The 27,151-nt window shown below is 41.2% G+C and overlaps 1 protein-coding gene across 1 annotated transcript in view; it reads left to right on the plus strand.

Moving 5' to 3' along the window:
* The window catches only part of DNAH6 (dynein axonemal heavy chain 6), a 416,108-nt gene that overhangs the window by 290,438 nt on the left and 98,519 nt on the right, over positions 1-27,151 (plus strand). Inside the window, exons 54-58 of the mRNA XM_073597481.1 lie at positions 6,387-6,583; positions 12,010-12,213; positions 14,142-14,267; positions 19,368-19,532; positions 24,698-24,765. Of these exons, the coding sequence (XP_073453582.1) occupies positions 6,387-6,583; positions 12,010-12,213; positions 14,142-14,267; positions 19,368-19,532; positions 24,698-24,765 (760 nt within the window). The remainder of the gene's footprint in view (positions 1-6,386; positions 6,584-12,009; positions 12,214-14,141; positions 14,268-19,367; positions 19,533-24,697; positions 24,766-27,151) is intronic.

The raw sequence follows: 27,151 nt of genomic DNA on the forward strand, positions 1-27,151 counted from the left end.
CACCAGGCCTCCATGGCTCAGATCTTTAAGGCCGCAACTCGGTCTTCAGTGCATACATTCACAAACTTTTATCAGGTGGATGTAAGGAGGTATGAGGATATCACCTTCGGGCGCACTGTGCTGTAGGCAGCAGTATAAATCCTCAAGCCTGTGGGTACCCTACGGGTTGTTTCTCCCTCCCACAAGTAGCATTGCTATGGGACGTCCCATTAAGTAATTACTTAAGGCTCTGCGTCCCATGATGTACGATAAAGAAAATAGGATTTTTATTACAGCTTACCTGTAAAATCCTTTTCTTGGAGTACATCATGGGACACAGATGTCCCTCCCCTCTTTTGCAAGTATATTGCTTTGCTACAAAAACCGATGTGCTCCTGGAAGGAGGAGGGGTTATATATATGGAGTAAACTTCCTTGATTGGGTTTACCGGTGTCAACACCTGAAGGTAGCCTATAACCCATTAAGTAATTACTTAAGGCTCTGTGTCCCATGATGTACCCCAAGAAAAGGATATTACAGGTAAGCTGTAATAAAAATCATATTATTTTTTAGTGACAAAAAGAGTCTCTTTTTGAGCATCCAATGTGCTGGTGATATTCAACTACAGAACATTTAGTCTGCTGGGTGTGCTTCCATCACAGAAAAAAAGTGACACCAGGTAAAAGGACAGACCATCAGCCTTATATTCCTAGAATCTAAACATCTAATAAATGTCTTGAAGATTAAACTCATGCCTTATAGGTATGCCTGCCTTTACCACGCCTAAAGTGACAACCTCCAATTGAATTACTGCCTCTGCCTCTAGCTGGCCTTAGCTTATTTATAATTTATAGGATTCACTGATCCCTGACAAGACAGAGAATTTCTGAGCTGCTAACATACATTGAAATAAAATTGAACTACCTTTAATGGAAAAGAAGGAAATGTCACCCACACCCCACTTTGATATTGTCCAGCATTAACACAGTCTCCATGATGAAATGCATCAGCTAAGGGCCCTACCCTGTCATGTATGTAATAATGGAGTGATGCCAGTCGGTGGATTTTCCTATGAGCAGGACATGTTCCTGGGAGCACCAGTGCATGTAGAAGTTTTGTGGAGTACCAAGGATTATGTAGCACTGAGATAATAGCTGCAGAAATAGTATTTGTGTACCCATGATGATTATTTTTGGAGCATGGATAAGGTAACGTTACCCCATATGCTTCATTCTACTGTAAGTGGTCCCTTCATGATACCTTCCTGTCGCATTAACGGACAGGATAGAACTAATTTTTTTAAATGCTTATCTGACATTGAAGAAAATTGGATTTCTAGTGACAGCTTTCTTTCCCACAAATATATGTAGCACTCTTGGGTAATTGTCATGGATTGCTGCCACAGATATTGTGGATACTTTATTTATGATATTGCCCAGTGTTCTAGTAAATTGTCAACGATCAAGATTCCTATTCATGACAACTCGAACAACTGAATTCTATTAGATATCATTGTGATGAGACTTATTTACTAAAGGATTTTAAAATGTTTAGAATAGTTTGTGTGAATATTCAATTATTCAATTATGTGCAGATGAAATAAATTAACTGATTTTCTTCTCACACGAGTGTATAATTGAAGTGAAACTTCACACATTTTATTGTGTGAACATTCTCAAATCCTTTATTAATTTAGCCTCAATATCTTATGCTTTATGAGATTAGAAGATGAGATTAAAAGTAACTATTGGTCATCACTTATAATGATGAGAATTTAAGTTGTCTCATTTAAGAAAGCATTATAATATTGCACAGGCCAATAGTAAACTTGAACTTCTTTTTATATGAGCCTGGGAATTGTATTTTACTGTCCCCAGAACCCAGAGGGTTTAAATAATATAATGGATTTGCAGTGAATAGATTTTCCTCTAATTTGACTGTTCTGATTAAGTATTTTTTATATAAGAATTTATATTGTGCCATGAACTCATAACTTTTTTTTTTTGATAAATACAAAGTGAGTTGTCACTTTCTTTAATTGTTGGGCTTGAATATATACATAATACACTGTCCTCCTATGGTTTTTAAAATCTTCCACTGGTGCCTCAAGATTTTCTATTCCTTCACCTTTAGGCTTATTCTTTGTTACAGTTCACTTTATCAATTTTTAAATGATGAAGGTCTGTACTAGTTAGACCCTATGGTTTCTTTTGTTAATCAGCTAACAATCTATAAAATTGAAAAAGAGCTACATTTTGTAGCTGTCGAATGTTTGGGGACTTCAAGTTCCAACCTTGTATGGTTTGTTTAATAAAAAATAACAGTTTACGTTAGGCAGTATTTATTGATTAACTATGCAATAACTTAATTTATAATAAAATATAATTTTCTACTCTTACAATAGGTAATACAAAATCATCACACTGTCCTTGATATGAGCAATTTGTTGGCTTATTTTAACTCAATGACCATATTCAGAGATCTTTTATATACTATTAGGTACTTTAACTTAAATTGGCAACCTTTTTAGACTATAATAATCGCTGTCAAGATATAATGTGCCTTCAGGAAAAAACATTTTCCCACACATCCAAGCCATCATTCTTTCACCCCCAATATAGCACACTTATTCAAAAAGTCAAAAAACAACAATTTCTTTCCACTATACTTTAACTCAAAACCAATTCTATTTTGAATAGCCTTTTAACTGGATCAACCCAAATGTGTACAATATATGATACCAATTTATAGTATGTGGGATATCTCTCTTTATTTCACACTATTTTCAAAAACAAGATGCTCAATCATGCTGTTTCTCCTATGATGTGGAGATTGTAAATTTGATTTGCTGTACAAGTCTACATCAAACGGGACACTTAGATCCTGCTCCATTCATTCAGTTTTACTCCCATTAGAATATGACACATACATGTCTTTAACAAGTTAAGGACCTCTTGAGAGGACTGTATTCTACTACATAGTACGTTTAATCACTGAAGCTATGTTATTTATAAATAGGTTAAGTGATGGTTCCAAAATTGAACCTTGGGGTTTACTCCACTAAGAACCTTACACCATTCTCAGTAAGAGGAATTTAGAACTATTGCTCTTACTTTGTCATTTGCAGAGATACGCAATATGTGATGTGCAGTTGTTGTTTACAAATATGTTCATGTTGTGTGGTGGTGGGGTGCTTTTATTTTTTAATTCTTTCATTATTTTAACACTTTAAAAATTAACTTACCTTTATTGCTACCACAAGGGGGCTAATGCAGCGTACACACGACCGGACTTTCTGGGAAACTAGGTCCGACGGTCTTCCCGACGGACTTCCGGCGGACTTCCAACGGACTTTCTGAACGGACGGACTTGCCTACAATCGATCGGACTTTCCGGCAGACTAGGTCCGCTGATCTTCCCGACGGACTTCCGACGGAGTTACAGCGGACTTTCTGAATGAACGGACTTGCCCACACACGGACATGCCCGTTCATTTTGAACGTGACTCGGGTACGACGGGACTAGAAAAGGAAGTCAATCTTGCGAGATTGACACCTTGCGAGCCCCGTCGCGGGGCATACCAGGCCCTTAGATCTGGTATGGATTTTAAGGGGAACCCCCTATGCCAAAAAAAGGCGTAGGGTCCCCCCAAAATCCATACCAGACCCCGATCCGAGCATGCAGCCCAGCCGGTAAGGAAAGGGGGTGGGGACCCCCCCGAACAGTACCAGGCCGCATGCCCTAAAGCACCTTGTCCCCATGTTGATGAGGACAAGGGCCTCTTCCTGACAACCCTGGCCGTTGGTTGTCGGGGTCTGCGGGCGGGGAGCATATCGGAATCCGGGAGCCCCCTTTAATAAGGGGGCCCCCAGATCCCGGCCCCCCACCCTATGTGAATGAGTATGGGGTACATCGTACCCCTACCCATTCACCTAGGAAAAAAGTGTCAATAAAAAAACACACTACACAGGTTTTTAAAGTAATTTATTAGACAGCTCCGGGGGTCTTCTTCCAACTTCGGGGGTCTTCTTCCGACTTCGGGGGTCCCTCCGGCCTCTTCTCCCAGTGTCTGGTTCTTCTACGCTCTCTCCGGCCTCTTCTCCCGGTGTTCGACCTCTTCTCCCAGTATCCGGTTCTTCTGCCAGCTCCTCCGCTATCTTCTGCCGCTCTTTTGCTAGCGGTGGTCCGGACTTCTGCGTCACCTTCTTCCCTCTTCTCTTCTTCCAGTGATGACACGACGCTCTCTCTGGCTGTAATGCCCTCTGAGCTCTGCGCTTTGACTTATATAGGCGGTGACCCGGCCCCCTTATGCCATCACAGTCCCTGGGCATGCTGGGACTGTGACTGCATTAGGGGGCGGGGTCACCGGGTGATGTTGACCCCAACAACCAACGGCCAGGGTTGTCGGGAAGAGGCCCTTGTCCTCATCAACATGGGGACAAGGTGCTTTGGGGTGGGGGGGCCGCAGGGTGCCCCCCTCCCCCAAAGCACCCACCCCCCATGTTGAGGGCATGCGGCCTGGTACGGTTCAGGAGGGGGGGCTTCTCGCTCATCCCCACCCCCTTTCCTGACCGGCCGGGCTGCATGCTCGGATCAGGGTCTGGTATGGATTTTGGGGGGACCCTACGCCGTTTTTTCAGCATAGGGGTTCCCCTTAAAATCCATACCAGACCTAAGGGCCTGGTATGCCCCGCGCTCGCTGCAATAGGAAAATTTGTTTTTTCTATTGCAGCGAGCGCGAGATGTACAGTACCCTGCCCTTGCATCGTATCTGGTCCATCGGACCAGCATAAAGACGAACGGGCTTTTTGTCAGGAACTGAGTCCGGCGGAGTTACGACGTAAAGATTTGAAGCAAGTTTCAAATCTAAGTCTGTCAGATTTCGGACCGAAACCGTCCGTCGGAAGTCCGATGCAGCCCAAACACGGTCGGATTGTCCGCCGGATTCGGTCCGTCGGACCAGTCCAGTCGGAAAGTCCGCCCGTGTGTACGCGGCATAAGAAGCACTGTGTTAGTCCCCTAAAAGTGGTTTGGCAGTTTTATAGCCAAAGATCACTTATACTAAATAGCACTGATCTTAAAGTGGTTCTAAAAGCTTACATTTTTTTTAACCTAATGCATTCTATGCAAAAAACTTTTCAGTATCAGCTCCCGCCAGCCCTCCCCAAATACTTACTTTCCTTCTCTATTGATCCAGCACTGTGCCTGAGAGCAGCATTGCTTCTCTCTTTCTCTCTCCTCACAGGACTGGGAAGCAGCAGCAGGAGCCATTGGCTCCTGCTACTGTCAATCAAGTCCTGTGAGGAAGGAAACACAGAGCTCCTGCTCAGGAACAAGCCTGCACATCTGCGCCCATAGCAAGTGCTTGCTATTGGGGCAGACACAGAAGAGGAGGAGCCCAGAGCACTGGTGGGGGACTCCAAAGGAGGAGGTTCAGGGTTGCATTGCACAATACCATGTTTATTATTTTAAAGGGAAAAAATGCCTTTAATAATACTTTAATGAAAAAATAGAAACAAATATCATGTTTGATGCAGATATTTTGACCAGACTATTTACAACATTGTTGGTTTCACATGCCAAAGTGAAGTAGAGACCATAAGCCATTATTTACACTAGTGACATGCACAGATTGCTTTTTACAGGTGTTTTACTCTCTAAACACTGTGTTACTGCGCCACAGCCATGTGCATTTCAATCTGAGAGAATTTTTAAATCCAGTTCATGGGTAGTATTCCCCATTCAGACCTGCTTCAAACATAGGGATTGTAAACTTTTTCATTTGACGATCATTCAAAAGTTGCTAGGGCAGTTATTTCTGACTTGTGGCTGGAACCATTCAAGACAGAAAAATAAATAGAGGGTCATCAGATGGAGTGGGATATTATAAAAAAACAAGTTATACTTACCTGCTCTGTATAGTGGTTTTGCACAGAGTAACCCAGATCCTTCTCTTCTCGGGTCCTTCTTCGTTGCTCCTGGCCCCTCCCTCCTGTTGAGTGCCCCCCACAGCACGCGGCTTGCTATGGGGAGACCCGAGCCATAGCTCCCTCTGTCAATTCAGACACGGAGCTGTGACCCACCTCCACCCCTTTCTCTCCTCATTGGCTTACTGACTTTAATTGTCAGCAGCGGAAGCCAATGGCGCCACGCTGCTGTCTCAGCCAATGAGGAGGGGAGTCCCTGGCAGGGGAGACACTACTGCAACATCGCTGGATCGAGATGGTACTCAGGAAAGTATTAGGGGGGCTAAGGGGGGCTGCTGCACACAGAAGGTTTTTTTATCTTAATGCATAGGATGCATTAAGATAAAAAACCTTCTGCCTTTACAACCACTTTAATTATATTAAATGCAGAAATGTACTGTGTTTTTCTCATGTGCTTTTTATATATACTTTTTTGTCTAGCAAAAACCATGGCTCTTACACAAGCACGGCTCAACCGGGCAGGTAAATTAACTGCAGCCCTGGGAGATGAACAGGTTCGGTGGAAGGAGAGTATTGAAAGCTTTGAAGAAGAGATCTCAAATGTTATAGGAAATGTCTTCATTGCTGCTGCATGTGTTGCCTATTTTGGTGCGTTTACAGCTGTTTATAGACAACTGGTGAGTTGAATCTTTCTTTATTTTTAGGATCTAGTGTTTCCAAACTAAACTTTTTTTCCCACATTTACGTATGCATCTGTGTGTTTATTTATTGATTGATTCGTGTATGTTTGTTATGCGTGTAAAGTAATTTATACTAATCAATGCATGTTGTATACATGATTCTATTTGACATTTAACCTACAGGATCACATATTGGTATGCAAGTATCAATGTCCAGATCCATAGGAACCTTAATATATGTTAATATATCTTATTTATATTCTGCAATAGCAATCTAATTCTTAAGTAGGCTTGATGAAGTATTTGCAAAGGTCATTGTGCTGTAAATTACATTTTCATGTGCTTGAATGCTTATTGATGACAAATGCTTATAATCAAGTATATATTGTGTGTGTGTATATATATATATATATATATATATATATATATATATATATATATATATATATTTACATAAAATATATATTGCAAGGTCGTACAACTGATATTCTTTCTACACAACATATTCCAGTATTGCCTGGCTAAGTGATGTTACAACCATGTTCAGTTGGGCAGAACTCTCAACAACTAATCAACTTTAAAATGGCTAAGGGGTTTATATGCAAATATTAGTCCAAGTTGCTGCTAAGCTTCTTTCATTTTTTACCAAGTTGTCCCTTTCCGTAGTGAAATTTTGCATTGCAAGTCATAATCTGTGCCAACACATGTACTGTAAATGTACACTCGTATGGATTAATGTGCATTTATTGGAATTACTTTTGGTGCATTTCATTTGATTTTAATGGAAAATTATCTAGCTAAAGTCGATAAGAGTAAAAAGGCACCTAAAATGAACCCATGGAGACATAACATTAAAAAAGATAACAATGGCTATCAGATGCCAGGACTTATCATTGCTTTACTAACTGGCCCACCAGTGCATGCTTGCAGCTCCCCAATTTTTCAAAGCTGAATTTTATGTAGCTTTCTATCCTGCTCACCAAATCCCCACAGATTTCAGTATTTTTTTTTTTTTCTAATTCTGGCCCTGAATCTTAGCCTATTAAATACAGAGTTCCTTGATTCTGGCTGAACACTGCTCACTGTAGTTCTGATTAATGTTGCTCTGCACAGAACCACATTCCAAGAGGCTGCAACCCAAAGCAGAGCGAACTGTGAGGAAAGGTCTGCTAAATGTAGCTTGGGCAATTCAGATGCCGTTGAACCAAGTGAAATGTAGTGGATTTTAGCATATATATTGTATCTCCCAGATAGCATTAGTAGGTCTGAATCTTTAAGTGATCTTAAAGGGTAGCTCCACTTTCGTGAGGAAAAAAAATAGCAAATAAAGAAAAAATAATATAGCATATACATTTGCGACACAAGTCATATTGTAATTGAGTGTTATTAAAAATTACCTTTCCTTTTCAATCTGCAGTCACTGTAATTTTCTGAGAATGCATTGCAATATGGCTGCCTGGAGTTGTTCTGTACACAGAATGTGTACTGACCACTCCCCAGAACATCATTTCCTGATGTGTGATTGGCTCACCAATTTTCCCAGAAGTCTGCCTAAGATACAAGTCAGATTTCAGGCATCCCCTGCAACAAAAATGTAATTTTTGGTGAGACACTCCCAGTAGGAACACATCTAAAGGGATGCAGGCCCAGCAGATTTCCTCATTAGAGCCCTGCAGGTGCACACCTGATAGATAATTATGAAATCACTCCCATTAGACCCATTTATCAGCTCAGAGGAACACACAGGGATTTCTTCAGAATAACAAAAGGTAGGAATCTGGAACAAAAGTTGTTATAATCCGTGCAATGTACATAGATCACCCAGAGGGCAATGTTTTTTTCTCAACAAAAGTGGAGTTACTCTTTAATTAACTGATCAATAATTAAGAGTCGATCCTTTCATATATGGGTACTTTTTCTGATATACAGTATCACTGTTGCAATAAAGAAGAAGTTTCTTCTCTTGTGCTGTCAGTATGATAAGTGAAGCATGCAGTGAGCCAGATAAATCAGTCCTACTCTGATAGTCTCCCCAGGCTAGTTCCGTTGTTATGCTATGTGGCAGTAACTCTTGGGGCTGAGCTCACGAAGCGTTAAACTTCACCATGGGAAGCTGAGAAGGAAAAAATATATCATGCCCGAAGTAGCATAACTATGACTTATTACTTTCATGGAAAATTGGAGATAACTTCCAAATCTGTCAAGTTTATGTACATATGTTAATTTATGTGTGATCATCCAGAAAACACACAGATACCCACAAGTGATCCAAACTTAGCATGCATAAGAACAACTTAGCAATGTACCCTGCATTGGCAATGATGGTCTGCAATACATAAACACATACAGTATATAAGAATAGCAGGTATTTGTTCAGAGTCATCAAATTGAAATGAGTAGCCTAATGTGAATATGAAGTGTGAGGCTTAAAATGTTTATTGTAAATGCCAGGCCTTGGTGTATATAAATGTATAATGACAATTCTGATGCCTGTAAAAATATAATGCCAGTCACTACTGTAATTAAAAATATCAGGAGCTGTGTAATACCCATTAATGATGTGTCTTTCCCAAGAAAATCACGGGGAAAGGGAAGGGGGGTATATTAATTACATATTTGTTCCTAGTTCACTAATCTCTTAAAGCAGTCCTCAGAATTATGGCTAGATCTAAGAACATTCAATAAGGCAAACTATGGTTAAACTGGTATATACATAATTAATGTACATATACAGTATGTTTACTGTTATAATTGCCTATGGATTTGTAATTCTGTACAGCCAATCTTGTGATTTACACACATTTTCCACCAGACCAGTAACCTTATGCCGCCCATGTAATGCCTATGTGCGCTGGCAAAATGGGTGTTCTTTAATACCCAAACACTGCACATGTGCGTCCATGGGCAGCAGAGGTTTCTGTGCTGAGAGCACACTCACTGCATATCCTCAGCACAAAGACAGCCTCTGGTCTCTAGTAATGGTCGTGAGCTGGAAGATCATAGTGTGACAGTCAGTCAAAGTGATCACATGATCAGGCAGACCTTCCTGCTCTCCAGGCATAATAGCCCAGTTAAAGGGACCTACTTACATCACCTCTTCATCTTAAGTCTTCTGTGAATCAACATAATCATCTCTTCCCAAAAAGCAACGAGTTGACATAGGATGCTGTAATACTAAATCGGAAACTACCAAAGAGATCTTACAGTCTTGCAGGGGTGTGTGTATCTGAAGAATAGGTGGCCAAAATTACAAATTGTATGTTTTTCAACTGTATAACCTGTTTACCTAGCGTTATACCCACAAGGATAGAAATATGGGTGCTGATTACCCAGTGAGTCACTGACCTCAAAAAAATATGCAGGATAGAAGTTAAGACTTCACTAGCTGCATGCACGTTACAGGATAATGGCTAGCAAAGTAGTGAAACTAGGATCAGGAATATTGCTCTGGAATGTGCACCTTGTACAGCATTGATGGACAAATGCAGTGTGCATTCAGTTTGCATTGTAGCTTAGTTTGAGATGCTTCAAAAATCATTCAAGGTTTCTTTAAGAGGTGTATTTAACCTGCAGCTACTTACTTTTGACTGCCATTTAACATCCTTTCAAACTGCACCAACCTGCTTTAAGCTACTTTTGCATTCTCATTGATTTGTATTAGAAAAGTAGTTCCAATGACCTTATAGACAGGCCTTAAAAAGGTTGGTAATAGCTGCTCCCACTGAGCTGTATTTAAAAATAAATTTGCAGAGCTATTTGTCCTTTGAAACTGCATGTACATTTGTTCCATTCGAATGCTGGCAAAATCAAATGTTATTAGGCCAATATTAAAGTGGTTCCTAAAGGCTGAAGGTTTTTTACCTTCATGTATTCTATGCATGAAGGTAAAAAACTTTCTGTGTGCAGCAGACTCCCTTCCCCAGCCCACCCAATCCTTACCTGAGCTCCCTCTGATCCAGCGATGTTCACGATAGCTTGACTGTCCCTGGACTCTTCCTCCTCATTGACTGAGACAGCAGTGGAAGCCCATTGGCTCCCACTGCTGTCAATCACAGCCAGTGAGCCAATGAGGAGAAAGCAGGGGACGGAGCTGAGGCATGGCTCTATGTGTCTTATAGACACATAGGGCAGTGGCTCGGGATCGAGCATGCAGCAGTGCCCCTAGGGCAAGCGACTTTCTCTGGGGGCACTGCTCGAGGGGGAGGAGCACTGGTGGGGGGCCCGAAAAGAAGACGATCAGAGCTGCTCTGTGAAAAACCACTGCACAGCGCAGGTAAGTATAACATGTTTGTTTAAAAAAAAAGTGTTAAAACCACTTAAAGGTATTTTCTTTCAAGGTTGCACATTATTGGCACTAGATTGAGCTGATGATCATAGTAAATTAATACTTATTTACTATGATCTTCAGCTCCATCTAATGGCCATAACACATGCTATTCTTATGAATGAAGAGTATCCAGCTTGGAGAGAAAATAGATTAATAACATTTGATTTTGCAGACATTCGCACAGAACAAATGTGCATGCATTATCAGGATGAATAGCGCTGCAATTTATTTCATAGATGCCCACTGTGATGGGAGTCACTTTGCGCGGGGGGGGCCCGTGGAACCCAGAATCCCTTGGAGAGGTTGGGAAACCCTTGTTTCAGCTCCCCCGGCCCCTCCTATGTCTAATTTACCCTGTGTCTATAAGGGGCACAGGTTGACTGAGAACCCCAGTCTGATCTTTACTAATCGGACTCACTGTACAACCACACTGGAATGTTGTGTATATATATATATATATATATATATATATATATATATATATATGTATATATATATATAGTATATTTGTATATTGTCTCATACTATGGGTGTTGGGTCGTTTGGGGTGTGGCTGTATTCCATTGTGCTACTGTGTCTGTCTGCTTTGGGAGAAACCTATTATGGGATGTATATGTCTCTGTGGATTAGCTGTGAGAGGGGAGGGGGGGATTTCTCCAGCAGCCCCTCCCAAAGACCGGCTACTGATGAGAAGTTTGAATCCACCCGTGTCATGCTACTGGTGGAGGTAAAGTCTACCCCACCCTGTTTCATTATGCAAAGGAGAAGGGCTTGTCCCCTGAATGTGTGTCTATGTACCTGTGTTCAGATAAACAGTTCCATGTTCAAGCTGTGTAACTGAGCTAGTCTCATCTGTTTTTTTAGTTACAATATGTGGCTTTAATATCTGATATCTGATGTTCAGACTGGAGGAGGCTGTATACTGACAGAAGCACTCAAGTGGAGTGCGGCGGGGATCACCCACACCCACCATTGTGTTTATCCCTGGAAAGAAGCACAATATATATTTTTTTCATAGCCGAGACTATTAGCTATCTATGTTTTGGATGATACTTAAACTTATATTGTGCTTGTGCTATATTTTACTTTGTTCTAGCTAATTGATCGTTGGATTAAAACGTGTCAAGAGCTAGAGATTCCTATAAGTCCAAACTTCAGCTTGATAAATATTCTGGGTGATGCCTATGAAATTCGCCAATGGAATACAGATGGATTACCACGTGATCTTGTTTCCACTGAAAATGGCATATTGGTTACTCGTGGGAGACGCTGGCCCCTGATGATTGACCCACAAGATCAGGTACTATACTATGTCAAATAATACATGAACAGAAATCCACAAAAGAATGATAATTTATTTTCCTTTACAGTCATTAGGAGGATATTTGTCTGAAGTCATGAGATTAGGCTTTTCTTTGAATACAGTTTTACTAAAGTTTTACTAGTTTTAGTGCTAAAAATACACTCAATTTATATATATAAAAAACACTATGTGCTTAAATACTGTAATGACATCCTATGCATATAAATATGTGTACAAAAAGTACATTTTAGTCCACAAACCTTGAAATCCAACACAATTCAGTGTGCATGATTTTTTGTGTGATTTGAGCCCATAAAGGTTTTTTATATAGTTGTCTGTATGTTTAGAGCTATATCTGGTATTGTTTGCTGATCTATAGGATATAGCTACTTTGGGATCAATAGATAGTTGATTTTGTCAAGAGTTATTTGCTTTATATACCTAACACATTTTTTTAATGTTGATGTTACCATTGTTTGTATAGCACCTGTAATATAGCACTAACTGTTAATAGGCAATATTACCAAATCTCTGTCTTGTATTCTGGACATTTTAACTATACATAATACACTATTATATATAAATACATATTCATTGACAAGGGTTCTCTGTTTAAACAACTGTACAGGGAACCCTTTAGAAGCTGTAAAGAGAGAAGATTTTTGGTGTCTCCGACACTTTTGTTTGTCACGGTAAATCATTGATTAACCTCCCTGGCGGGATGATTATGTCAGATTTTTGATGCTCAAAGCAGTACAATGTTTTGCATGGAAATTTGGCATAATAACTCACTTAAATCTGTCCAAACAAGAGTCTAGTACACATCCCGGGTATGGTAAAGTTTGAAACATGAACTCATAAATTATAATATAATAAATAACTATAAATAATTATAACAAATAATAATATAATAATAATAAAAATTATTCAATAATGTAATCAAATTAAAAACACTGAAATTTGCTCAGTTGCAGAATTGTCGCTGTCATTACTTTTCAGTGTTTGATGACGGATTTCCCCACAAACCGCTTTTGATGTAAAGGGACGATTTTTGGTTGCTATGGACAATCTCCAGTTTCCAGGCAGAAAGAACAGTATATATAATATAAAACCGCATGCAGGGCACTATACAAAGCACTGGGGACAAAAGGGATGTGAAATAATTTGATACAGTTATGTAATCTGTAAGACTACAGTGTACTGTATGTATTGTGTGTTTTTTACTTTTTGAATTTGGCGCTGTGCTCCGTCTCCATGCGTCGCAATGCTCGCAGGGAATGGAGCACTGTGATGAATCGAGTGGAGACACAGCCCGCACACACAGCGGGGAGACATCGCAGGATCCTGGGGACAAGGTAAGTAACTTTGCCTGGATCCTGCGATGCAATCCCGAGTGTGGCTCGGGGTTACCACTTTTGGTACTGAAAATTCACCCCGAGCCACACTCGAGAATACCGCTAAGGAGGTTAAAGAGGACCTTCCATGAAAAATAGAAGGTCCACTTTCTTGTCAGCCCCCCACCAACCAAACAAAATTAGCTGCAAAAATATCTTTACAAATAATAATGTAAAAAAAGATAAATACTTACTTCAGTCCTGGCTTCCAGGAAGCATTGGTGGCATCACCATGCCTCACTGCTGCCTCCTGATATATCTGGGTACTCAAAATCCTGTGAGAATGTCCTCCAGTCCATTACAGAAGTGCATTCTTGTGGCTTTTTTTTAACACTGTCTGAGGGACTTTTTCAAGAAATCTAGAGCTACCCCTGCAGGAGCCGCTTGGTAATTTGGGTTCTAAGTTGGCTTTACTTTTTAGTAGCTTTTTTTGCCAGCAGCTTGATACTGCAACAAGTATTCTTACAGCAAAAGTGTAGGATGAACACTTGTTATCAACCATTTTGTAATGCTTTAAATTTCATACCTCAGGCTAATCGCTGGATTAGAAACAGAGAAACTAAAAATGGCTTAAAAGTCATTAAACTGACGGATGCTGGCTTTCTCCGGACGTTGGAGAATGCTATTAGGCTTGGGCTGCCAGTTTTGTTAGAAGAGGTAAGCACAAGCTGATCTAATTTTATGTGCTATATTGTCTTGAATTTTTTTTTTTATGGTTGATGTGAAGGCACTCAGGAAAAATGAACAGGCACACACCTATAGTATAAGCACTGTATTCTTGTGACTGCTGTTAAAATATTATTTACTATTCAGGTGTTTAACACTGATGTCTGTTACCTTAAAGAGTCCTAGTCACCAACTTAGCAAAAAGGAAGGTAAAAGCACAGAAAATCAAACATCTTAAAAAAGAGGTATGGCCAAAGCTTTTTGGGCCATACTTCTCCTGTGGGTCACAGGAGTGCACTTACTTGTTCTTTCCTGTGCCCCTAAATCTGCCGATTCCAGGCTAATGCCAGCTGTTGTCTGGCATCACAGAGCTGCTTCAGGCTCTGGAAAGATTCTGACCATATTGTTGGGATCCAACCAGCAACCTTATTGACAGTTGGCATCTTCTCTCAGCACGCAGCTGAGAGCTAAAGTCAGCTGCACCCACCCATTCTCCAGCCTGGTGCTCCAGAAAGTGCTGGAGGGGCAGAATGGATTGACTTACTGTCACTGCTCACTGCATCAAAGAGGAGAATTGAGCAATCAGCAGTCATGTGATTGCTCAGTTCTCAGGCTTAGAGTCGACAGGGGCAGCATTTTTCACCTTTCATAAACAATTTTTTATTCAATTCTAATGTCCCTTTGAACTTGCTAGGAAATATGACTCTTATGCCCCGTACACACAATCGGACTTTCCGACAACAAGACCGTGGATTTTTGTTCAATGGATGTTGGCTTCAGCTTGTCGAGGATAAAAAGAAAAAAAGAGGGTGCACCGACCTAGTGCATTACCACAAAAAGCGTTTATTAAAAAGATAAAACAACAAAAGATGGATACTCACAAACGAGCATGTACGTTAAACATGAACAATAGCTGCAGGTACGCAGTAGTGGACATCAAAACGTAATCGGGACCTGGACATCCAATTGATGGGGCGATGGCTGACGCGTTTCTGGGGAGAACCCCTTTCCTTAGAGCCTAAGCGGGTAGTAACTCCTCGCAAGTGGGAGCTCCTCCATTTATGTGTGTAAGCATATGACCATGTGACAGCCAGCACCACTTGGCTTCAACTTGTCTTGCATACGCACGGTCATACAAATGTTGGCCAACAATTACAAACGTAGTGACGTACAAGACGTACGTGCTATCTCCATTACAAACGCTAGTTTTACAAGACCGAGCGCTTCCGGCTCGTACTTGATTCCGAGCATGCGTGAACTTTTGTGTGACGGACTTGTGTACACACGATTGGAAAGTCCAACAACAAAGTTTTGTTGGTGAAAAATTTGAGAACCTGCTAGCCGACATTTGTTGGCGGAAAGTCCGCCAACAAATGTTCGATGGAGCATACACATGGTCGGAATTTCAGCCAATAAGCTCACATTCAACATTTCCCATCGGAAGGTCCGATCGTGTATACGCGGCATTAGTCTACTGACATCGCATCTGGGATGCCAGGGCCCAGCAGCATCTCAGGGCTTTTGGACATCTAAACAAAGATTTTACTAGTAAATTACATACACTTAAAGTGTTACTAAATCCAGGACCCTGCATTCACTATATCTGTTCTCCCACAGTACACAGAACATGGAAATTCAATTTTAGTAAATATAAACTGCTAAATACCTTTTCTCATCAGCAATATATAGCAGTCTTGTGACTTCTATCAGTGTCTGGCCAAACACTGGTTAAAGCTTGTAGGAAGAGTTTTAATACTCCTCTGACTGTCCTATGAGGCTGCATGACCCCTGACCCTCTATCTGGACAGTGCTGATTGGCCCTGTGCTAATTACATACATGCACCCTTGCAAGAAAAAAAAACTCTCTAGCAATACACACCAAATGTGCATGTGCAGACTGCCCCCTAGGGCTCTGTACTATCAGCAGATGGATTGGGGGCTGTGGAAGAAGGGGGGGGGTAAGAGAAGACGGGATCAAACAGCCTTTATACACAAGGTGCAGGATTAACCCCTTAGGTTCCATAGTGAATATAACAAGTATTCTTACTGCACATACAGACTGATTGTACTATGGTGGGTTTAGCGACGCTTTAAAATATTGCAAAGGCAAATATAATCTTATGGGAAGATTGTTTTTAAAATGGATGATCTTATTCTTAGTCCAATTGGCAGCGCAAGTCTGGTGACAGGGTCTCTTTCCAAAAATGAAAGATGGTTAAAAGGCAGACCACTGTCTTGTCTGCTGAACGTTTCATAAAAACATTCTACCACTGGTGACCAATACTCATGGCAATTGAAAATTATGACTGCATCAAAGGAAACAAAATCATTGTCAATAAGAAGAATCCTGTAATCTTTTTATTGTGTTTAACACAATAGGTAATAGGAAACTGCCTTTGACATATTCCTATCTGCAGAGTGGAAAGATAACATTTAGAATGGCTTGACTAGTGTCATACATTGTCAAATCTCCCTTGGTTGGAATTATGCTATATATTTTTTTGCCATTGAAGACTTTTGTAATAAATGGAGTAAACAAAGGCTTTTTTCAGGGAGAATTTGGTGTGTGTTTGTAATGAATAGTACAAAGGCTCTTTTCAGTCAATGCCCTTGTCATTCACAAGGTAGTTCTTGGACAAATAGAACTTCCTCTTTCACATTGATTTTCCAATGTGTTGCTGAGCTGGTTCTCGTAAAATCCCTGGATAACAAGCATATCGTACATGACAGTATGGGTAGAAGAGAAGACGATCTCTAGAGATCTTTCTTCTTATGAGCGTAATTAGTATGCTCTGCTTAGACTTGCCCTTGCACATTCTTTTCCTAATTAGCATTTATACTTGCTATTGTATTGTTTACTTTTGTAAATTGCTTCATTTTGTGTTACGGGAGGGACGAAATTTAATTTTTCACTTACCATTTTGATACATGTTAAATCCTAGCCACTTTACTTTTGTGGTTAAGCTCAAATAAGTATTCCACTACAAGAATAAATTGTACCTTGTTATCAAATGTACCATCTGTGGAATTGTCACTTTTTCCTTCATTTAAAAGAGAAAGTTACTTATTTGCTTCCATGTCTGCACAGAGGGTGATTTGCCAAAGCATTTTCGAATCTTCACTTAGTAAATTGATACCAATCATGTGACAATTCTGTTTACTTTAAACCCACAATCATGTGCAGATTAAACAGGAATCTGCTTTTCACTGAACTAGATATTTACATAATATTATGAGTGAAGATTCTCAGCTTCATTAGTAAATCAGTCCAATGATGTTTGCTGACATATGCCTAATCTTAAAGTAATTTTAGATATGAAATGGCATTTGGAAGTTCCAGGCCCTGAAGAATTTTATACTGTCAGTCCAGATGGGAAAATAAGTCTTAACAGATCCCGCCATTCATTGCCTAAGCTTCCAAGGTGGCATGCCAATTTTTACTGTAATATGGAGGGGACAGTGGAGGGAGTTAGAGCCTCAAAGCTGGTTCCATGATTCCCCCATATAATATGGCACTATAGCTAAGAAACAGGTTCACTTTAAGCTGCCAATTTACCAGTATACCTTACTAATCTATAACAAAATGCCTGAAAATATCAAATTACTAACAATACAAATGGACCACTATGTGGGAATTCACACTCACCTCTACTGAAAGAGCGATGTGCTAATCACATCATACAATAAACCCACTTGGTCATAAAACTTTACTTTTATTTATTAAAACAATCAAATGAATACAAAAGCTGACAATGGTGGAGAGACTAAGGTTCCTACAGATGAGTAAAATGATACAATGCAGCAAGTACACTTTAATAGCAAAACCGAAGAGCTAACTGAATCTAAAGTCTAAATCATCTCTCTTCTATGCCTTCATTAATCATAGATTTACCAACAACTATATAGTGCAACGGTCCAATCAGTTTAGATCAAGCAACATACAGCATCACGCTACATAACTGGTAAAATTTAAAATGCGCCTATTCCAAACTATGGACCTTGAAGTGAACCTGTGCCCAGATCATACACACTAAAGTATATACAGATTCTAAACAAGCAGTGAAAACACTTTAAATCAAACTCATATTCATCTTTGTATCTATAAGCATTATGGAGAACTGAATTTTCAAAATGTGTAACTCAGGCAGTGTGTTTTTCCACCAAATATTGGTAGGCAATCAGCATTTTAAAGTAAACAACCAGAAGGTGTTTCCAAGCTGTTAGAAACGAACTAAAACCAACTTTAGAGCCTTTAACATAATAAAATGAGTTATTAGCTCACTGTTACCTTTGGAAAGCATTGCAGCGTGCCTTCTTTAAGAAGTTCAGGCCTAAAGCACAGAATAAAAGTTCAGTTAACACCCTTCAGTGAAGTATCCTGTGATAGGGCATTCTTGTCTTTCTAGGACACAAGGGGACTGAGATATGGCCCTGGTAAGTTATCCTGTGATTCCATGCTAGTAATTCTGATGGAGGACCAAAGCCAATGTCCATTTCAAGCTTGATCACATCTGCTTGCAAACAGCACAAATTGTTCCCTCTTAAGATGGCAAAAAACAAATACCACAAAATACTAAATGTGTTTCTGATGACTGCAAATTATAGAGGCCTGTTGGTTGGTGTCAGCCTAGCTATCTTCTCAGAAAATGCAAAGTATTAATAAAAGCATTTCATAAATTAGTTTCCCTAAGCTACACTATATGGTTCTGCGGATTGTTTACTCTCTTAACATACATAATCCAGTACTCATTACTCTGAAATGAATTGATTGATTTACTGAAATATTGTATTTTATACTAATGACCAGAGGGCTTTCATGTAAAAAACACATCTATATAGTGAACACTATATATGTGGAAATAAGTATTGAGACTTTTGAAATACCCATTACAAATGGATAACCTAAAAACCATATACCAATGTATACTTAAGGGAACATATTAGAAAGAAATTTTCCATAATACAATGAACTTTTCTAAACTGAGCTTAGAATGTGTACATATTTAAAAGATATATAATCTACATGAATTCACAAAGTGTTCAATAATTGTGACTTGAGCTATGTATGATTCTGTGTTTTTTTAATTAAAGCTGAAGGAAAGCTTAGATCCTGCTCTGGAGCCAATTCTTCTGAAGCAGACCTTTGTGTCAGGCGGGAGAATGCTAATTCGCCTTGGAGACTCTGATATTGATTATGACAAGAACTTTAGGTTCTATATGACGACTAAAATGCCAAATCCACATTATCTTCCTGAGGTAAGGAAAAACAGCCGTTCTGCATTTATCATTGTGATGCTGAATCGAGACGATCTGCAGTTATGTTTGGCATAACACTGTCCTGCAGGTAGTCCCCAAAATATGTTATCAAAATTAAAATTTAGGCAAGATCATGGTGGTTAAACAAAGCTTACAAAAGACAGTTTTTAGCATAGTTAATAGTAAATTAAAGTAATGCTATTGTGAAATTAATGTGGCTACCATGGGGCTGACTTGTTTGTGAAAAGGTTAGTAGACTGACTTTTTTATGCTGACTCACTGACTTTAATAATGTCACTGACAAGGAAACAGTGAGCAGATTTGAAAAGTCAGAGAAAAGTCAGAAATCCTTATCTACATTCTCGTTCCAGGTCAATGATTTAAAGTATTGAGGTAAGGGAATCAGTATGACTGCCAGGGAACTTACATTTACAGAAGGGAAGATATAATTTGGCAGCTACCAGTTCTGCAGCTCTAGACTACACTAAGGAGTATGAATTGAGACGAGCACAGCTGTTAGCCAGGGAAAAGATTTAAAGCATTCAAAAAGTGGGGTGTTGAACTTACTACCTGTTATTAGCATTTGTTTCTTACTCCAGTGGTTTATCGTTTCTTACTCCAGTGGTTTATTGTTTCTTACTCCAGTGATTTATTGTTGCCTTAGTATTATCACCTAGAACTGCTGTGGTAACTGTCATATACACTATATTACCAAAAGTATTGGGATGCCTGCCTTTACACGCACATGAACTTTAATGGCATCCCAGTGTTAGTCTGTAAGGTTCAATATTGAGTTGGCCCATCCTTTGCAGCTATAACAGCTTCAACTCTTCTGGGAAAGCTGTCCACAAGGTTTAGGAGTGTGTCTATGGGAATGTTTGACCATTCTTCCAGAAGTGCATTTGTGAGGTCAGGCACTGATGTGGACGAGAAGGCCTGGTTCATAGTCTCCGCTCTAATTCAACCCAAAGGTGTTCTATCGGGTTGAGGTCGGGACTCTGTGTAGGCCAATCAAGTTCCTCCACCCCAAACTCACTCATCTATGCCTTACTTACCCTCTTACGATAAAACACTTCTGCATAGTCCTGGAGCATCTTATCACAAGCTTTTGGTTACTCAGCAATCCCAGAATCTCACTAGAAGGACCAGGGCTAGGGAGGGCTGGAATGTAATTGACAATTTTTCCATTTTAGTGCAAGGCTTGCTTTCAATATTGCATACAGTATGTCTATTTAATTCTGGAAACACAATACAACTGGTTGCGGAAAGTTGGAAACTTAAACTGTCTACCAGCAGGCTATCTACCACAAGAGACAGAGAAAGTAAGGCAGCCGTCAGTACACTGTGTACATATCATTTGTGAAAATAAGTATAAAGAAAACCTTGAATTGAAATTCGTTTTGAGCCTAGCTTGTTAAGTCAATGCTGTGCTTTGTGTATAATAATCTAGTCAGTGTTATTAAATATAATTGATTTGGAAGATTATAGGTATTTACAGCAGCCTGCAGCAGCCATTGCTTCACTGAGTTGTCAGATTGTTATATTTGTAAACGAATATTTTTCCCCGAATAGATGCACTGACCTTTTTAGTGGAGTCACACATGCTGGTAGACAAATATTCATAACAGTTTAATGTAGCTGAAAACCTTCGAAAAAAAAAATTAATATCTTCTGGTATATGGCAATTGCAATAGATTTCAGCTAAATGTTCTGCTATGTAAAGCGATTATATTTTTATTAGGGTGATTTTCAAAGATTTGCTCTACAGTCAAATACATTAAATAATTTGCACTGATGAAAATGACAAAGGCCCTAGCTCTCATACTACAGGAGTTTCATCATAAAACACATTGGTGATTATTTATAAGACTTAGCATGCATTACTTGGTTGCTTGCATTTATATGCTATCCTGTAGCACGATGCACAATTCGCAAGCAGACAGTGGGGTTGATTTACTATAACTGGAGAGTGCAAAATCTGGTGCAGTTCTGCTAGAAATAGCCAATCATCTTCCAGTTTTTTTTTTGTCAAAGCTTAATTAAACAAGCTGAAATTAGAAGCTGATTGGCTACCATACACAGCTGCACCAGATTTTGCACTCTACAGTTTCAGTAAATCAACCCCAATGTTAGGGTGAATAATATTACTAAAGTGAATGGTTTTGTGTAGTTATTTTACAACTAAAGATCACCCGTATAGCTGAGCCCAGAGTGAAAATTAAGTAACAGTGGTGTGGCAAATAGCAGATTACATGCAAACCAAACCATTTTTCGTAAGAGTCTTGAACTTCTGTGTTATCTATAAACATGCAGAAATGACTGTGTTGCCTTTAGCAACAGATTATAAATTTTATTGTTGTTTTCAATACAAAAACAAAACTAAAGTCTGGCTACTACATCTAATACACATAATGTTATACCTCTCACATACTATTGGACTTCTTTATGAAATTCTGATCACATTTGGGTATAATGGCCATATCTTATACTCGCTTTTGTCTTTAAATTGAAACATTCTTATTGGTTTGGGGTAAAAAACAGATACTTTTGTTGTAGATGTCATCAGGGCTGGACTGGGACAAAAATGTGGCCCTGGACTTCATCCACACCGGCCCAGGGCACAACACATCAGGTCACGGTACATCAGGCCACATCAGGGTACAGAGCCCAGCACATCAGGGCACAAGGCACATCAGGGCACAACACATCAGGGCACAAGGCACATCAGGGCACAGCACATCAGGGTACAGCACATCAGGGTACAGCACATCAGGGTACAGGGCACAGCACATCAGGGTACAGAGCCCAGTACATCAGCGTACAGTGCACAACATATCAGGGTACAGTGCCCAGTACATCAGCGTACAGGGCACAACATATCAGGGTACAGTGCCCAGTACATCAGTGTACAGGGCACAACATATCAGGGTACAGTGCCCAGCACATCAGCGTACAGGGCACAACATATCAGGGTACAGTGCCCAGCACATCAGCGTACAGGGCACAACATATCAGGGTACAGTGCCCAGTACATCAGCGTACAGGGCACAACATATCAGGGTACAGTGCACAGCACATCAGGGTACAGAGCCCAGCACATCAGCTAATAGGGCACAACACATCAGGGCACAGTACATCAGGGTATAGCACATCAGGACACAGCACATCAGGGCACAGAACATCAGAGCACACGACATTGAGGCACAGCACACCGGGGCACAGGACATCAGGGCACAGGACATCAGGGCAAAGCACATCGGGGCACAAGGCACATCAGGGCATAGGACATCGGGACACAGCACATCAGGGCACATAGCACATCAGGGCACGTGGCACATCAGGGCACGGGGCACATAGCACATCAGGGCACATGGCACATCAGGGCACGGGGCACATCAGGGCACGGGGCACATCAGGGCACATGGCACATCATGGCACATCAGGGCACATGGCACATCAGGGCACGGGGCACATCAGGCCACATGGCACATCAGGACACATTATGGCACATCAGGGCACGGGGGACATCAGGGCACATTATGGCACATCAGGGCACATGATGGGGCACATGGCACATTATGGTGCACATCGCACATCAGGGCATGGGGCACATCAGGCCACATGGTACATCAGGGCACATAGCACATCAGGGCACGGGGCACATGGCACATCAGGGCACATGATGGGGCACATTATGGGGCACATGGCACATCAGGCCACATGGCACATTAGGGCACGGGGCACATGGCACATCAGGGCACATTATGGCACATCAGGGCACATGATGGGGCACATCAGGGCACATTATGGGGCACATCAGGCTACATGGCACATTAGGGCACGTGGCACATCGGGGCACATCAGGGCTCGGGGCACATGATGGGGCACATAGCACATCAGGGCACATGATGGAGCACATGGCACATCGGGGCACATAGCACATCGGGGCACATGATGGGGCACATAGCACATCGGGGCACATGATGGGGAACATAGCACATCGGGGCACATGATGGGGAACATAGCACATCGGGGCACATGATGGGGCACATGATGGGGCACATAGCACATCGGGGCACATGATGGGGCACATAGCACATCAGGGCACATAATGGGGAACATAGCACATTGGGGCACATGATGGGGCACATGATGGGGTGATGGGGCACATAGCAGATCGGGGCACATGATGGGGCACATGATGGGGCACATGATGGGGCACATAGCGGGGCACATAGCACATCATCAGGGCACATTGTGGGGTCTTACTAGCCAGCATGCAGAGTAGCGCAGGGAGCTTCTGTAGTAATAAGTTCTCTCTCGTGTCATCACGCTGTTCTCCGGCGGCCCCGCCCCCTCCTCTCTTCTCGTCTATACCAGATGATCCTACAAGCCAATTGGTATAGACGAGAAGAGAGGAGGGGGCGGGGCCGCCGGAGAACAGCGTGATGACACGAGAGAGAACTTATTACTACAGAAGCTCCCTGCGCTACTCTGCATGCTGGCTAATCTCGATCTACCCGTCAGGCGCCAGCTGTTGGTGGTTGACGGGTAGATCGCCGCGCACCGCAGATGCGCCAGAAAGTGAAAGTGGCCCAGACTGAGCCATTGGCCCACCGGGAATCTCCCGGTAGTCCCGATGGCCAGTCCATCCCTGGATGTCATCAATCAGATCAAGGCCCACCGAAACCTGTGTATCGTGGCTGCAGCAGCTTGAAGAAAGGCTGTCCTGACAGCTTCCTCTAGTTGCAGCATAAGGCAGCTTTAATCAGGCTTGACCACCTAAAAAAAAACAAAGAAGCCCCACAACCTGTACTGCAAAACAGAACCACTGAGCGTAAAAATGGGACAGAAGTGGGGATCGGCACCACTGAGCCTTGAATTTATAGAAATTTTGTCAGGGCTAATAGTGGAATGCAGAAATTCATAGCAACTGAAAATCAACTCTAGAAAGAATGCTCTAAGATGTGGAAAGTTAATATCTGATTCCTGATTGGTTGCTATGTATCAATGCTCACCATTGATCTTGCTTCCAATGTTGTCAAAGGTTATACATGTATTTTCAGGTATATTTACCAGTTGTTTCCTGTTTTACCAATATAGACACTTTGTCTTCTGATATTTCATAATAACTTTGCCTTCTAATTTGTATCTTTTTTTTCTAGGTGTGCATTAAAGTGACTGTAATCAATTTCACTGTGACCAGATCTGGCCTTGAGGATCAGCTGCTAAGGTAATTTAGTTTTAAATATACCTTGAGTCCAACCCTATATAAAAAAGATTTGCTTTGCATTCTAAAAACCCTTGATCCCCTATTTCAGTGGTTCTTCAACTCCTGTCCTCAGAACCCACTAACAGGCCAGGTTTGCAAGATAACTGAAATACATCACAGGTGATATAATTTGCTGCTCAGTGATTGCAGTATTCTAGTCTGCACCTCTACAAGGTAATACTTAAAACCTGGCCTGTTATGCCTCGTTTCCACTGAGCAGATCGGTTCGGGTCGGTACAGTTTAAATGGCCTAGAATGGTCCTATTCTGGTGAGTGTTTCCACTGCAAGTGGGACCACAAGGGACCATACAAGGTTTAGAAAAAATGCCTCAGCATAGCACAGCAGAGGGTTTTCTGTCAGCCAATCAGTGGAATGTATCGTAGCTCCGCCCTAACCGAACCGTTCCATTTTCTATGGCCCCACATCTGAAGCAGGACCCTGAATGGAGCGGTACAGTTGTATGGGCCTCTTTCATAATGGAAACACCCAAATTAGCGCACCGTACCGAACCGAACCAATCCGCTCAGTGGAAAAAAGGCATTAGTGAGCCTTGAGGACAGGAGTTGAGAACCACTGCCCTATTTGATCCAGAGGAAGGTAAAAAAAAACTTATTTCAATTTAAACCATCACTATAAAGGGTATTTATTTGAAGTAGCATTAAAAAGGCACGTAAACCATTTTTAACTGCCAGACATCTGCAACCTAAATATTAAAGCAGAACTCTAGAAAAAAAAAAAAGAGAAAATATTTCCGATATGTTCATTTTCTCAGCTTTATAAAAATCTACAAAACAAGCAACAAATTGAAAAGCTGAAATATTTCTCATATTCAATTACCCTGTGGTCAAGAAAGGTTTGTACTTGAATTGGCACATTGTTAATCTGTATAACTGATTTAATATTGTGCATTGCACAGCAGTGCTTTCACTGTTTCTATAAATGGAATATCAGTGATAATGGGGTTGATTTACTAAAGGCAAATAGACTGTACACATTGCAAATGCAGTTGCTATAATTTTCCACAGGGCTTAGTGAATGTGGTGAAGCTTTGCTGATTTCCATCATCCAATCAAACGCAAGCAAAAATGCAAATTTTTTGTTTATTTTTCTTGCACCTAATTGGGTATTCTTTACAAAGTGAAGCTTCTCTACATTCTCTAAGTTCTGGGGAAAATAAGTGCAACTGCATTTGCAAATTGCAGAGTCTATTTGCCTGTAGTAAATCAACCTCACTACCCATTGCCCTGCAATTTAGTAGTGGACTTTATACAGTATAGCAGGTTTCACTAAATGGCGGACCAGGGTCTGGACCCGGATCGAACGACAGTCTTGTTTGGACCTTGCCTTGCCATTTATCAACCTGGGTATTCTCTCTCTCTGGTCTCCCACCGCGGCTATCATCCTCACAGCAGGCGGGGATGGGAGGTGCTGCATATTGGGACAGAGGGTGGGATTCAGTAATCACCCGCTTGTTAATGTAATAAGTTGGGCAGCTCCCGCCCTCTGTCCTGATATGCAGCTCTTCCCACCTCCACCTGCTGTAAGGATGATAGCGGTGGCAAGGCAGGAGATCAAACAGAGAGAATACCCAGCTGCTATGTGCCTCTGCCCTGGTAAGACTGTACAGGGGAGGATGAGTGATGAAAGGGGAACTGTAATATAAAGGAGGAGAGGGGGGCTATCACTGCAAGGGGCACTGTGATGTGTACAGAGGGCACTGTGATGTGCAAAGGGGAAACTGTTTAAATGGGACACTGTGATGTGTAGAGGAGGCACTGTGATGTGTAAAGGGGCATTGTGATGTGTAAAGGGAGCACTGTTATGTGTAAAGGGAACACTGTATAAAGGGGGCACTGTGATGTAAAGACTGACTAAGCACTGTTAGACAGCTTTAAAGGAGGGGACTGTAATGTTAAGGTGATCTGTGATGTAAAAGAGGGAGCTGTGATGTTAAGGGGGGTTGTGATGTGAAGAGGGCGCTGGGAACACTAATATACGGGGGGGGGGGGGCTGTGCTGTAAAAGGGGGCTGTGATGTGTTATAGCACAAACATGAGATTCGGACCTCTGCCATAAGAAAATTTTACAAACTGGACCCCCATGAATTTTAATTCAAGACCACTGATATAAAGTATAAGACAGTTTTTACTGCTGTCATGCAATATTCTTCTGTACAGAACCAACAGTCTGCTACCAGCTGCACATCTGCCCGTGCTATCATAAACCAGAAGCATTATTAAAAGAGGAGCTTGTGGAATTAGTATGCAAGCCATTGAAATGTTCTGTTCCAGGCCAAAACCTTAGTGGCTTCCAACAAATGGTTTCTAACTGTAATTTAACATGCAGG

The sequence above is a fragment of the Aquarana catesbeiana genome, linkage group LG01 (assembly GCF_042186555.1).
Source record: "Aquarana catesbeiana isolate 2022-GZ linkage group LG01, ASM4218655v1, whole genome shotgun sequence".
NCBI lineage: Eukaryota > Metazoa > Chordata > Amphibia > Anura > Ranidae > Aquarana > Aquarana catesbeiana.